The following is a 13,641-nucleotide window of genomic DNA, read 5'->3' as shown; positions in this document are numbered from 1 at the left end:
TATTGACCAAGCTGGCTGAATCCTGAAGGATAAAGTTGCCAGACTGAACTTGCTGCAGATGGAGAGAGAACAAACAGGGCAGAAATAACGACTTGACTTCATCCTCACCAATCTACCTGCTGCAGATGCAGATGCCCACGAAAGAATGTTAGAGGTTTCAAGCAAATTATCCAGCTCAGCTTCCTCCTAAGGTCTCCATCATCAGATATCATTCTTCAGCCAATTCAATTCATTCCATGCTAGATTAAGAAACAGCTCAGTGCACCAGATACAATAATAGCTATGGGTTCTGATAACATTCTGGCTGCAAGACTGAAGACTTGTACTCCGGATTGTGCTGCACCTCTAGCCACACTGTGTCAACTACACTAGTTTCAACACTGACATCTACTAGATAATGTGGAAAGTTTCCCAGGTGTGTCCTGATGACAAAAAACAGAACAAGTACAACTCAGCCCATTAATGTTCTATTAATCGACTTGCAACCATCAGCAAAGAATTAGATGGTGTTGTTAACAGTGCTATCAACCAACACTTATTCACTAACAAACCTGCTCACCATTGCCCAGTTTCTGTTCTGCCAGGACTACTTGAAACCTCAATGCAGCCTTAGACAAAAGAGCTGAATTTAAGAGGTGAGGTGTGAGTAATTGCTCTTGACATCAAGGCGGCATATGTGTAAATATGGCATCAAGAAGCCTGATCAAAACTGAAATTAATGGGAATCAGTGGCAAAAGTTTGCAGTGCCAAGTAGGGTGGTGGAGGCAGACACGCTAGGGTTGTTTAAGACTTACCTGGATAGTCACATGAGCAGACTGGAAATGGAGGGATACAAAAGAATGTTCTAGTTGAAGATCTAGAGCCTCAGGACATTCCTGGGAATTAACAGATTCCTGTCAGTCGTCCAACAAATTTTAAGGCTCTCCTTGTCACTTACATTGGAACTATTGCGGATCTTCTGTTCCTGTCTGTATAGCCTGTTGCACGTCTATTTATGTTTATTGATGTCTCCTTTCATATCCACAGGCCATTCGGTCCGCCTTGTTGGCCAACAAGGTGCATACGCACGGTAGGTGTGCGAGGGTTGTTCTTGGATGTTGCTTCGAGAGTTGCCTAGTGCTTCACGTCCATTAGTGTATGCTTAATCTGGACCAATTGATGGGCAGCATGTCAGCTCAGTGACTATCACTGTCTGCTGTACAGTCACAGCAACCCGGGTCGGATCTCCGGCTTGGATCAATGTGGGAGTTTGCACGTTCTCCCCGTGTTTGCGTGGGTTTTCTCTGGGTGCTCCGGTTTCCTCCCACATCCCAAAAACGTGCTTTTTAGGCTGATTGGTGTCAATAAATTGTCCCTGAATTGGATCTCCCTTAATCTGGCATACACATAATTCCCTCTATTGTGGAGTTCCACTAGAGGTAGACAAAAACATCGACGAAAGACTTGAATAAGGCACTCACTGAGTGTTAAAATGGGCGGCACAGGCTTGTCGGGCCGAAGGGCCTGTTTCCTGCACTGTGCTGTTCTTTGTTCTTCACTCTTTGGAGTAATACCTAGCACAAAGATGATCTTGGTTGTTGGAAGCCAAGCATTTCCACCTCAAGACATCATTACAGGAATTCTTAGGCAATCTCCAGCTTGTTCATCAGTGACTTTACTTCCATCCTAAGTTCAGAAATGGGAATGCTCATTCATGACTATATTGGTCAGTTCCATTTGTGAATCCTTTGCTAAAGCAGTCCACGTATATATCCAGCATGATATTGACAACATTCAGGCTTGGGCTGTTAAGTGGTATCTATCATAGTAGGGGCAGGCATTGTATAATCACAATTCTTTGACATTCAATGGCATTTACCATTAACATTCTGGGAGCTCAGTACAGCCCAGAAACTTAGCTGGACCAGCCTCATAAACATCATGGCTAAAAGAGATGAGTGGCTGGATATTCTGCAGCAAGCGATTCACCTCCTGACTTCCCAAATTCTTTCCAAGGCACAAAAGAACAGCATGATGGAATACTCTCTAATTGCCTGGATGAATGCAACTCCAGCAACGTGCAAGAAACTCCATGCCATCCGGGATAAAGAAGTCTACTTGATTAGCACTCGTCCTCAAAATTATTAAGCCCATCAGCTACCGGTGCACCATGGATCCAGAGCGTACCATCTACAAGAAACACTGCATCAATTTTTCAATATTTGATTTGATTTATTATTGTCACATGTATTAGTATACAGTGGAAAATATGGTTTCTTGCACGTTATACAGACAAAACACACCATTCAAAGAGAAAGAAATGAGAGATTGCAGAATGTAGTGTTACAGTCATAGCTAGAGTGTAGAGAAAGATCAACTTAATGCAAGGTAGGTCCATTCAAAGTCTGATGGCAGCAGGGAAGAAGCTGTTCTTGAATCAGTTGGTACGTGACCTCAGACTTTTGTATCTTTGCCCCCATGGAAGGTGGTGGAAGAGAGAATGTCCAGGGTGCGTGGGGTCCTTAATTATACTGGCTGCTTTGTCGAGGCAGTGGAAAACGTAGACAGCGTAAATGGATGGGAGGCTGTTTGCATGATGAATTCAGCTACATTTACGGCCCTTTGTAGTTTCTTGCAGTCTTGGGCAGAGCAGGAGCTATGATACAGGAGCCAAGCTGTGATACAACCAGAAAGAACGCTTTCTATGGGGCATCTGTAAAAGTTGGTGAGAAATTTCCTTCGTCTTCTGAGGAAGTAGAGGCATTGGTGGGCTTTCTTAACTATAGCGTCAGCATGAAGACACCAGGATAGGATGCTGGTGATCTGGACACCTAAAAACTTGAAGCTCTCGACTCTTTCCACTTTGTCCCTGTTGAAGTAGATGGGACATGTTCTCCTCTATGCTTTCTGAAGTCAATGACAATCTCCTTCGTTTTGTTAACATGGAGGGAGAGATTATTGTCACCGCACCAGTTCACCACCAGATTCTCTCTTTCATTCCTGTACCCTGTCATGTTATTGTTTGAGATCCGATCCACTATTGTTGTGTCATCAGCAAACTTGAAAATCGAGTTGGGAGAGGAATTTGGTAACACAGACATAGATGTTTAAGGAGTCTTGTAATGGGCTGAGAGTACAGCCTTGTGGGACATCAGTGTTGAGGATGAACGTGGAGGTGGTATTGTTGCCTATCCTTATTGATTGCAATCTATGGGATAGGAAGTATTTCTTCCACAGCACCTGTCAACTTCACAATCTCTACCACCGTCAAGAACAAAAGCAGCAGATACATGGGAGCACCACCTCCTCTTATTCCCTCTTCAAGTCACACACCATCTGCTATTGCCACTCCTTCAGTGTTGCTGGTTAAAACCCTAACAGCACCATGGCCATACTCTGATCATAGAGTCTGCAATGATTCAAGGTATCACCTCATCAGCACCTGAGCAAGGACAAATAACAACAGGCAATAATGCTGGCTTGGAACAAAATAAAAGACACCGATAGAACATATAGAACATAGAACACTACAGCACAAACAGGCCCTTCGGCCCATGAGTTGCGCCGATCACATCAACACCTACCAATCCATAGACCTATCTATAACCCCCAATCCCATTAAACCCCATATACTCATCCGGAAGTCTTTTAAAAGACCCCAGCGAGTTCGCCTCCACCACCACTGACGGCAGCCGATTCCATTCACTCACTACTCTTTGAGTGAAAAACTTACCCTTAACATCACTTCTGTACTTGCCTCCCTGCACCTTAAATCCGTGTCCTCTCGTAGCGACCATTTCAACCCGGGGAAATAGCCTCTGAGAATCCACCCTATCTATTCCTCTCAACATTTTATAAACTTCTATCAGGTCGCCTCTCAACCTTCGCCTCTCCAGGGAAAAGAGTCCCAGCTCCCTCAACCTAACTTCATAAGGCATGCCTCCCAGTCCAGGCAACATCCTTGTAAATCTCCTCTGTACCCTTTCAATAGCTTCTACGTCTTTCCTATAGTCAGGCGACCAGAACTGCGCACAGTACTCCAAATGAGGCCTGACTAGGGTCTTATAAAGTTGCAACATTACCTCCCGACTCCTAAACTCAATCCCTCGATTAATGAAGGCCAGTACACCATACGCCTTCTTGACCACCTCCTCCACCTGCGAGGCCGATTTAAGAGTCCTGTGGACCCGGACCCCAAGACCCTTCTGCTCTTCAACACTACTAAGACTCCTGCCCTTGATAGTGTACTCGTTCATCCCGTTGGTTCTGCCAAAATGGATGACTACACATTTATCCGCGTTGAAGTCCATCTGCCACTTCTCCGCCCAGTCCTGCATCCTATTTATGTCCTGCTGCAACTTTTGACATCCTTCCAGACCATCCACAACACCACCGACCTTCGTGTCATCAGCGAACTTGCTTACCCATCCCTCCACTTCCTCATCCAGGTCATTTATGAAAATGACAAACAGCAAGGGTCCTAGAACAGATCCCTGGGGCACTCCACTGGTGACTGACCTCCATGCCGAAAAAGACCCATCCACAACCACTCTCTGCCTTCTGCAGGCAAGCCAGTTCTGGATCCACAAGGCCAAAGGCCCTTGGATCCCATGCCCTCTCACCTTCTCAAGAAGTCTTGCATGGGGGGCCTTATCAAACGCCTTGCTGAAGTCCATGTACACCACGTCCACTGCACTTCCTTCGTCAATGTGTTCAGTCACATTTTCGAAGAACTCAACTAGGCTCGTAAGGCATGACCTGCCCTTGACAAAACCATGCTGACTATTTCTGATCATGTCAAACCTCTCCAAATGCTCGTAAATCTTGTCCCTCAGAAGCCTCTCCATCAGCTTACCAACCACTGAGGTCAGACTCACCGGTCGGTAATTTCCCGGGCTATCTCTGTTCCCTTTCTTGAAAATAGGAACTACATCCGCAATCCTCCAATCTTCCGGAACCTCTCCCGTCTCCACTGATGACGCAAAGATCATCGCCAGGGGCTCTGCAATCACTTCCCTCGCCTCCCACAGTATCCTGGGGTACATCCCATCTGGTCCCGGCGACTTATCTATCTTGATAGAATTCAAAAGTTCTAACACATCCTCCTCCTTAACATCCACATACTCGATCTTTTCCATCCGCTGCAAATCCGTAGCAAAATCTCCCAGATCAGTTTCCAGTGTGAAGACTGAGGCAAAGTACTCGTTAAGCACCTCTGCCATTTCTTCTGGTTCCACACAGACCTTTCCCCCTTCACCTTTTATAGGTCCTATCCCTTCTCTTCTCATCCTTTTACCTTTCACATATTTATAGAAGGCCTTGGGATTTTCCTTAATCTTACCCGCCAAGGTCTTCTCATGACCCCTTCTGGCTCTCCTAATTTCCCTTTTAAGCTCCTTTCTACAGTCCTTATACTCCTCAAGATCCTTAACCTCTCCTAGTTCCCTGAACCTTTTGTACACTTTTCTTTTCCTCCTGACTAGGTTCAACACAGCCTTCGTGCACCACGGTTCCCGCGACCTACCAAAACCCCCTTGTCTCATCGGAACGTTGTCATGCAGAGCTCTAGACAAACATTCCTTGAATATCCGCCACCTTCCTTCGGTACTTTTCCCTAAGAATGCCTCCTTCCAGTTTATTTATCCAAGTAACTTCCTGACTTCTTCGTATTTCCCCTTACTCCAGATAAATGGCCCTGTACTCGCCAACATGTTCCTAAACAGATTTTTTGGATAAGATCAACATTATTATTAATTAATGGTAAGATATTTTCCTGTTCTATAATGTGCTCTTGTTCATCTTTGAAATTCATTATAATATTTATCTTTAAATATTTGTACTAATAGAAGCTCTTTGAAAAGTGATTCATCATTGAGATTGGGGTCAGAGTTATGAGCTTGACGAATCTCAGCTGGGATGAACTTGGTTATTTTCTGCAGTTCTAGATTTAGTCTGGGGAGCAGGGCAATACCAACAAAGATTTAACAGCACTGGCATTAAATCAAACATAACCGCAACTATTTAAGAGTTCTACCCATATGAAGTAAAATGAAATATTAAAATGACTGATTTTCCCAGTCAGCCAAAGCATCATATTTTGAAATTTAATGATACAAAAGTACCCTAATTTAAACCATCATGCAAGGTTCACTACAGGAGCTTTACTTGAGCTTAAGAAAGCTGCATAATAACAATCATCGCTTGGATTTGAAAATGATGCATTGCTAAATGTCACAGACCTTGGTTGAGTCTGTTTCTCACAATGTCACACTACCCCAAGTCAAAATAAAGAAACTTATTACACCTTTTATAAGCAGCCCAATGTGCTTCATATGCAATGCAATATTTTTAACTGCTGTCAGGTAGACAATAATTGTATCCATTGTGCAGCAACAATCCTCAAACAGCGATGAAATAAATAACCTAATTTCAGTGACATTTAATATGTAAAACCCAAATTGGATGTAAGCAAAGGCTACAAGTCAAAAAAGCTCAATTTATGAAAGCACCAACAGGGTTAGTAGAATTAACTCTAAATCAAGGTTAGTTATAGCCTAAGGTTCCATTTACCCAAACTAGCCTACCTGCAGGAGCTGAATAGCTTTGGTATGCTGTTTTTCTCGGCAAAGTTGTGCTGCCTGAATTAAAACTGGTAGCGGAGTCTCTGGATTCTGCTTCTGCAAACCTAATGTTAGTTTTCGACACTGATCAGCCTAAGGATAAAAGAAATGCAAACCACTTATTTCTAACATAATGGTCACTGTTTTTGAAAATAAAAACAATTGTGATAGTTGAGTGGAGTCTTCTTATCGGTTCTTTTTGACCAACAATGGCAAGCATAGCAAGGACTTCAACAATGTCTTTCGTGAAGTGTGAGGAAATAACTTACAAACAATACTGTGGGTCATCTTGTGGTTGATTTTAACCATTATTAATTTATAATATCCAGCACATTACACACTAGAAATCATTAGAATCTAGATTGTTTTGATGGCAAATTAGTCAAAATCAGTTTATCCCAAATGTAAAAAATATTTTGTAGTTTCCTGGCTTAATATCAGGGACAGAAATATCAGAATGCACACTAGTGGATCACATTCCCAATATCAGCATGTACACAGTGCTCCATACTGTCAGAGACTGCTCTAACACATATGACTTCAATGGCAAAATAGGTCAAGATTGCAATTACAGAATTTCTTAGGATGACCTGGCTGTTTTATTTAAATAACATGCACCAATTCCTCAAACCCAGAGACTTCCAGCCTGGAAGTATGACTGCAGAGGCTACATTTTTCATATTACAAATATCAGTTTTACAACAGACGCAGCACGGTTTCGTTAAGGGGAAGTCGTGTCTGACAAATTTACTGGAGTTCTATGAGGATGTGTCTAGGGCGGTGGATAGAGGAGAGCCGGTGGATGTGGTCTTTCTGGATTTTCAGAAGGCGTTTGACAAGGTACCTCACAAGAGGTTATTGCAGAAGGTCAGGGGACATGGAGTTGGGGGTAGGGTGCTAGCGTGGATAGAGGACTGGTTGTCAAATAGGAGGCAGAGGGTGGGGGTCAATGGGTGCTATTCGGATTGGCGGTTGGCGACTAGTGGAGTGCCCCAGGGGTCGGTGCTGGGGCCTCAGCTTTTTACCATTTATATAGATGATCTGGAGGAGGGAACCGAGTGTATGGTGTCGAAATTTGCTGATGACACAAAGATTGGTGGAAAGGCAAATTGTGCGGAGGGTGGGGAGAGTCTACAGAAGGATCTAGATAGGCTGGGCGAATGGGCCAGGAACTGGCAAATGGAATTTAATGTTGGCAAGTGTGACGTGGTCCACTTTGGTAGGAATAATGATAGGCAGGACTATTACTTACGTGGAGAAAAACTGCAGCAGGCGACGGTGCAGAGGGACCTCGGGGTCCTTGTGCATGAGTCGCAAAAACCCAGCTTGCACGTGCAGCAGGTCAGGAAGGCGAATGGGATGCTGGCCTTCATAGCGAGGGGGATTGAATATAAAAGTAGGGAGGTCTTGCTGCGGCTGTATAGGGCATTGGTGAGGCCGCAGCTGGAGTACTGTGTGCAGTTTTGGGCGCCGTACTTACGCAAGGATATTTTAGCCTTGGAGGGAGTGCAGAGGAGGTTTACTAGGCTGATGCCGGAGTTGAGGGGGTTGAGCTATGAGGAGAGGCTGAATAAACTAGGCTTGTACTCGTTAGAGTTTAGAAGAATGAGGGGAGATCTCATTGAGACGTATAAGATGATGAATGGGATGGATAGGATAGAGGTGGAGAGACTCTTCCTGCTCAGAAAGGACAGTAGGACTAGGGGGCACAGCCTCAAGATAAAGGGGGGGGCATTTTAGAACGGAGTTGAGGAAGAATTTCTTCACTCAAAGGGTGGTGAATCTCTGGAATTCTCTGCCCGTTGAAGTGGTGGAGGCTACCTCGCTAAATATTTTTAAGACGCGGGTTGATGGGTTTTTGATAAGAGAGGGGATTAAGGGTTATGGGGAGAGGGCGGGAATGCGGAACTGAGCCATGACAGATCAGCCATGATCTTATTGAATGGTGGGGCAGGCTCGAAGGGCCAGATGGCCTACTCCTGCTCCTATTTCTTATGTTCTTATTTCCAGTTACATTTGAAGAAAGGACGTAAGAAAGACATTGACATAGCTGTCAAAATGATTGTCCACTAAAACATATTATTAGAAGTTCAAATCAAAGTGTATATCACACCCAGACACTGTAATCCTGTTTTACCAAACAATCATTACCCTGTGTAATATTTTCACTACCAAATTAATCCCCCAACCAAAACCACAGGTCTCTCCCAGTATCATTAATATGATGCAAGGCCCCTTAGTCCATTGTCAGTGGTTCTACCAAAGGAGGGTGAAATAATGTCTCAATCCAGTACAGGAATCAAGAAGACAATGCTGTCATTGCACAATATATCACTGAGGAAGTTTTAAATCCCATTCTCTCTCCACCTGCCACAAAATAAGAGCCTGATAGACCAATGAAAATAGTGTAGGTTGATCATGCCCTTTTTAACTTCACTTACCTGTTGACCAAAAATAAAATTTAAACTAATATCCTTATTTATCACAAACGCATTGGCTCTAAGGTTTGTGATAAATTTCCCCCCCTTAATAGCACAAACAATGAAACCTGAAAATATACAGCTCCATATCCTTAATTATACAAACCAAAAGGTGATGTTAGTTAGAAATCAGTGAATTTTTAACTTTGATGCAAGAAATGATAATGATTTGCATGACAATTACAGATTTCAAAATGTTCTTAACAATTTGGCTCAAATTATTTTCACATCAAAGTATATTCAGTCAATAAACACATGCACCAATAGCCTTAAAGAACAAAACACAGGATGGCATTTTAAGAAAAAAATTGGAAGCGCTGAACGAATGTGAAAATAGGACAGAATCTCTCACACCCCAATCGCCGTCCTTGCAGAGTTCCCCATACCTGTCCCCATCGCCACCCCCACCGATCAACTCTGCAGAGATAATCCTTCCCTGCACAAGTCTCCTTGCCTCTTCCCCGTCATGACCCCACCCCTTCTCAGGTCCCATGCCCTTGGCACTGCTAGGGTGCCCAGTGGGCAGTGCCCAATAAGCACTGCCCAGTCTTGCCTCCTGACCACCCGGAGGCTTCAATGGTTTCCGGTTCCATTGAAGAGGCCATCACATCAGGTCTTGGCTGATGGGGGCCAGTTCTGATTCTCGCCAGTGAGAACCTCGACCAGTGAGGGGCTAAGCACAAGTGAGCCGGATGATAGCGTCCGGGACTCATACATATTTAAATCAGCTACAAAGATCACGAGGCATAAAATCAGGCACGATCCTGACTTTTTGCCCCTCTCAATATCTTAACGGTGGAACATGCCAGTAAGATCATGCCCATAGCCTTTGCAACTATACTTTTCTGTGCCTTGTTTCTTGATCTAAATAAAATCATTGTTGTTTCAGTCAGTGTGTCGGCAGCAATGAAAACACGACCAACCAACATGATGTGTAGAAATCCAGAACACTTCTTGTTGGCAGCTGCTCAAATAAATGGTCACTTCCACTTACGTACATTCTTAGAGCAACAGAATGGTTAGAGAACATTTGGTCTTTTGTGTATCAGCAACTAATCTAACCATGCCCTTTTCCCCGTAGCTCTACAAACCTTTTCTCTTCAGATAATTATCCAAATCTCTTTTGACTTAAATGGTCTCCACCTCATTTTCAGGCAGTGCATTCCTAACCATGTACTGGTGAAAATATTTTTCCTTGATGCATTCTTGCTACTTTTGTCAACTGCCTTAAATTGGTGTCCTTTGCTTGTTGATCTATCAGCTAATGAAAGCAGCTTCTCCCAATCTACTCTGTCCAGAACCTTATGATTTTGGATATCTTATTCAAATCTGCTTTTATTCTTCTTTTCTCCAAGGCTTTCATTCACAAAAATCAAGTTTCTCATCCTTGGAACCATTCTCATGAATCTTTTCTGCACCCTTTCTAAAGCGTTAAACTGAGATGTCCAAAACAGGACACTGAGGTTGAGCCAGTGTTTTATACAGATTTATTGTAATTTCCTTGCTTTTGTACTCTATGCCCCAATAATAAAGCCTGGGATCCTGTATGATTATTCACACTTCAATCTGCTCTACCACTTACGACTGTGCACATATACATACAGAATTATCTGTTCCTGTCCCTTTCATTTCACAAGCTTTAACTTTGCTTATATCCTGCTACAAACATTTTATCAAATCTCATCGACCCTGTTAGCTCATCAAAAGACCCAAGCAAGTTCAACGTGATTTACCCTCAACAAATACATGTTGGTTTCCTTTAATGAATCACCATTGTACTATTAATTTTGTCCAAAATTATCATTTCTAAAATCTTTCCCAACATGAGGTTGATGACTTTTCATCAGAACTGGAAAAAGTTAAAAATGGTTTTAAGCAAGTGAAAGGCAGGATCAGAGAATGCCCACAGTGCAGGAGGAGGCTATTTAACCCATCGCGCCTGCACTGACAACAACCTCACCCTATCCCCATAACTCCATGTACTTACCCTGCTAATCGCCTTGACACTAAGGAACAATTTAAGAACATAAGAAATAGGAGCAGGAGTAGGCCATCTGGCCCTTCGAGCCTGCCCCGCCATTCAATAAGATCATGGCTGATCTGTCGTGGCTCAGTTCCACTTTCCCGCCCTCTCCCCATAACCCTTAATCCCCTCTCTTATCAAAAACCCATCAACCCGCTTCTTAAAAATATTTAGCGAGGCAGCCTCCACCACTTCAACGGGCAGAGAATTCCAGAGATTCACCACCCTTTGAGTGAAGAAGTTCCTCCTCAACTCCGTTCTAAACCGCCCCCCCTTTATCTTGAGGCTGTGCCCCCTAGTCCTACTGTCTTTTTTGAGCGGGAAGAGTCTCTCCACCTCTATCCTATCCATCCCATTCATCATCTTATACGTCTCAATGAGATCTCCCCTCATTCTTCTAAACTCTAACGAGTACAAGCCTAGTTTATTCAGCCTCTCCTCATAGCTCAACCCCCTCAACTCCGGTATCAGCCTAGTAAACCTCCTCTGCACTCCCTCCAAGGCCAAAATATCCTTGCGCAGGTGCGGCGCCCAAAACTGCACACAGTACTCCAGCTGCGGCCTCACCAATGCCCTATACAGCTGCAGCAAGACCTCCCTACTTTTATATTATGTTTTATATTATATTTTTATATTATATTTTATATTATGCTTTTAGCATGGTCAATCAAACTAACCTGCACATCTTTGGACTGTGGGAGGAAATCAGAGAACCCAAAGAAAACCCATGCAGACATGGGGAGAATGTGCAAAATCCATAGAGATAGTGATCCAAGCCTGGAATTGAACCCTGGTCTCCTGCACTGAGACAGCAGTGCTGACCACCACACCACCCTTGGATGGAAAAAGAATGTTACTCCAATTCCTGCTTATAATGTTTGCTTAAAACCTGCAACATGTCTAGCTTCTCACTGTTTTTATGGAAGATTGGTGACCTGAAATATTAAATTATTGTCTCTATCCTCAGATTCTCCCAGACCTGAGTATTCCCAGCATATGCTACTTACACTACATAACAAAGCAAACTGTGTCAACAGTATGGAAAACAATCAGCATGCATAAATTGGTATAATATTTGCAAAATAGACAAGGAAATATTATTGCAGTGGGAGCACAATTATAATGAGGGAGATTTACAAAGCAGATGATTTTCACCTTACCTGATTTGTATGCATCGCTAACAAAGCCTTGTTGAATTCGACAGTTTGCATCTGTTTCTGAGTCAGTTTATGCTCCACCCCTTCTGTATTGGTCAGTTTTATTTTTTTCTTTGAATCAAATACATTTTGGTCCTACAACAAATAGTTTCAGGTTTGGATTAGAAGCTTTCAGCTTAGAGACATGATGCTATGAACAGGAACACTGCTAATTTCACTTGTAGAAAAGATGTGAAATTATTGAAGGGTAAAGCCAAGATACACATTCATGTGAAGATATGAGTTAGGAACAGGAGTAGCCATTCCAGCCTTCTCTACCACTCAACAGATCATGGCTGATCTGATTGTAACCTCAATCCCACATTCCTGCCTATCACCCCTTTGTTAATCAGAAATTTATCTATTCAAAGACTCTGCTTCCACTGCCTTTTGAGGAAGAAAGTTCCAAAGAGACATAACACTGAGGAAACATTCTCACCTTGGTTTTAAATTATTTTAAATGATGACTCTTAGTTATCGATTCTCCCACAAGAGGAAACATTCTCCCCACATCCACCCTGTCAATACTCCTTAGGGTATTAAAGGTTTCTTACTGGTCTCTTACTGTTCTAGTCTCCCACAGATATGAGCCTAGCCTATCCAAACTTTCCTGGTATTAGTTTAGTAAATTTATTCTGAAATAAAACAGAAAATTCTGGATAAAGTCAGCATGTCTGGCAGCATCTGTGGAGAGAAATAGAGTTAATGTTTCAGATCTAAATCATCCTTCAACAGGCTTGTTCATATCATTTAGATCTAAAACATTAACTGTTAGAAAAACAGAAAAATGCTGGAAAATCTCAGCAGGTCTCAAAGCATATGTGGCGAGAGAATAGACCCAATGTTTTTAATCTAAATGACCCTTTGTCAGAGCTTAGAGGAAAGACAGTCGGCACAGGTTTATGCTATGAGGATAAGGAGAGCTGGTGGAATTGGCCAAAAGGGAGGACTAACAGGGTTAATAGTCACACAAATTTAAGAATCTCTCAGCCTGAAAAACAAAGGTCTTCTTATAAGAGCCTTCACAGACAGACACCAAGGCCATTAGTCTGGCAAAGCACATAGATCAGACATCTGTAACTGGAAAATGGAAGTGATCGAGAGATACAGAAACAAGTGGTACTATGAAGTTTTCACACTGGTTGAATATTACAGTGAAGCAAGCATAAAGTGATTATGATTGGTTTATGCTAATTACTTGTAAATGATTTTGAAAACTCTGTATCTTGAAATACGCCATTCTGGCTCGCTACAAGGATGTGAACACTTCCCAGTGTTTTTGCTGTAGCTTGTATTAAAACAGCTGTTTAAGAGAACTCTATTACTTGTCTGGTTACTGGAA

The 13,641-nt window shown here is 42.8% G+C and overlaps 1 protein-coding gene across 1 annotated transcript in view; it reads right to left on the bottom strand.

Annotated features, from left to right (window-relative positions):
- The window catches only part of srp72 (signal recognition particle 72), a 67,800-nt gene that overhangs the window by 38,001 nt on the left and 16,158 nt on the right, over positions 1-13,641 (bottom strand). The window contains exons 9-10 of the mRNA XM_080188650.1: positions 12,264-12,395; positions 6,565-6,693 (exon numbers count right to left, since the gene is read on the bottom strand). Coding sequence (XP_080044776.1) covers positions 6,565-6,693; positions 12,264-12,395 — 261 coding nt within the window. The remainder of the gene's footprint in view (positions 1-6,564; positions 6,694-12,263; positions 12,396-13,641) is intronic.

This window comes from Carcharhinus amblyrhynchos, chromosome 1, assembly GCF_965287045.1.
Source record: "Carcharhinus amblyrhynchos chromosome 1, sCarAmb.v2.hapA, whole genome shotgun sequence".
Lineage (NCBI taxonomy): Eukaryota > Metazoa > Chordata > Chondrichthyes > Carcharhiniformes > Carcharhinidae > Carcharhinus > Carcharhinus amblyrhynchos.
The sequence above is the reverse complement of the archived record's forward strand: the minus strand, read 5'-3'. Positions and strand labels throughout refer to the sequence as shown.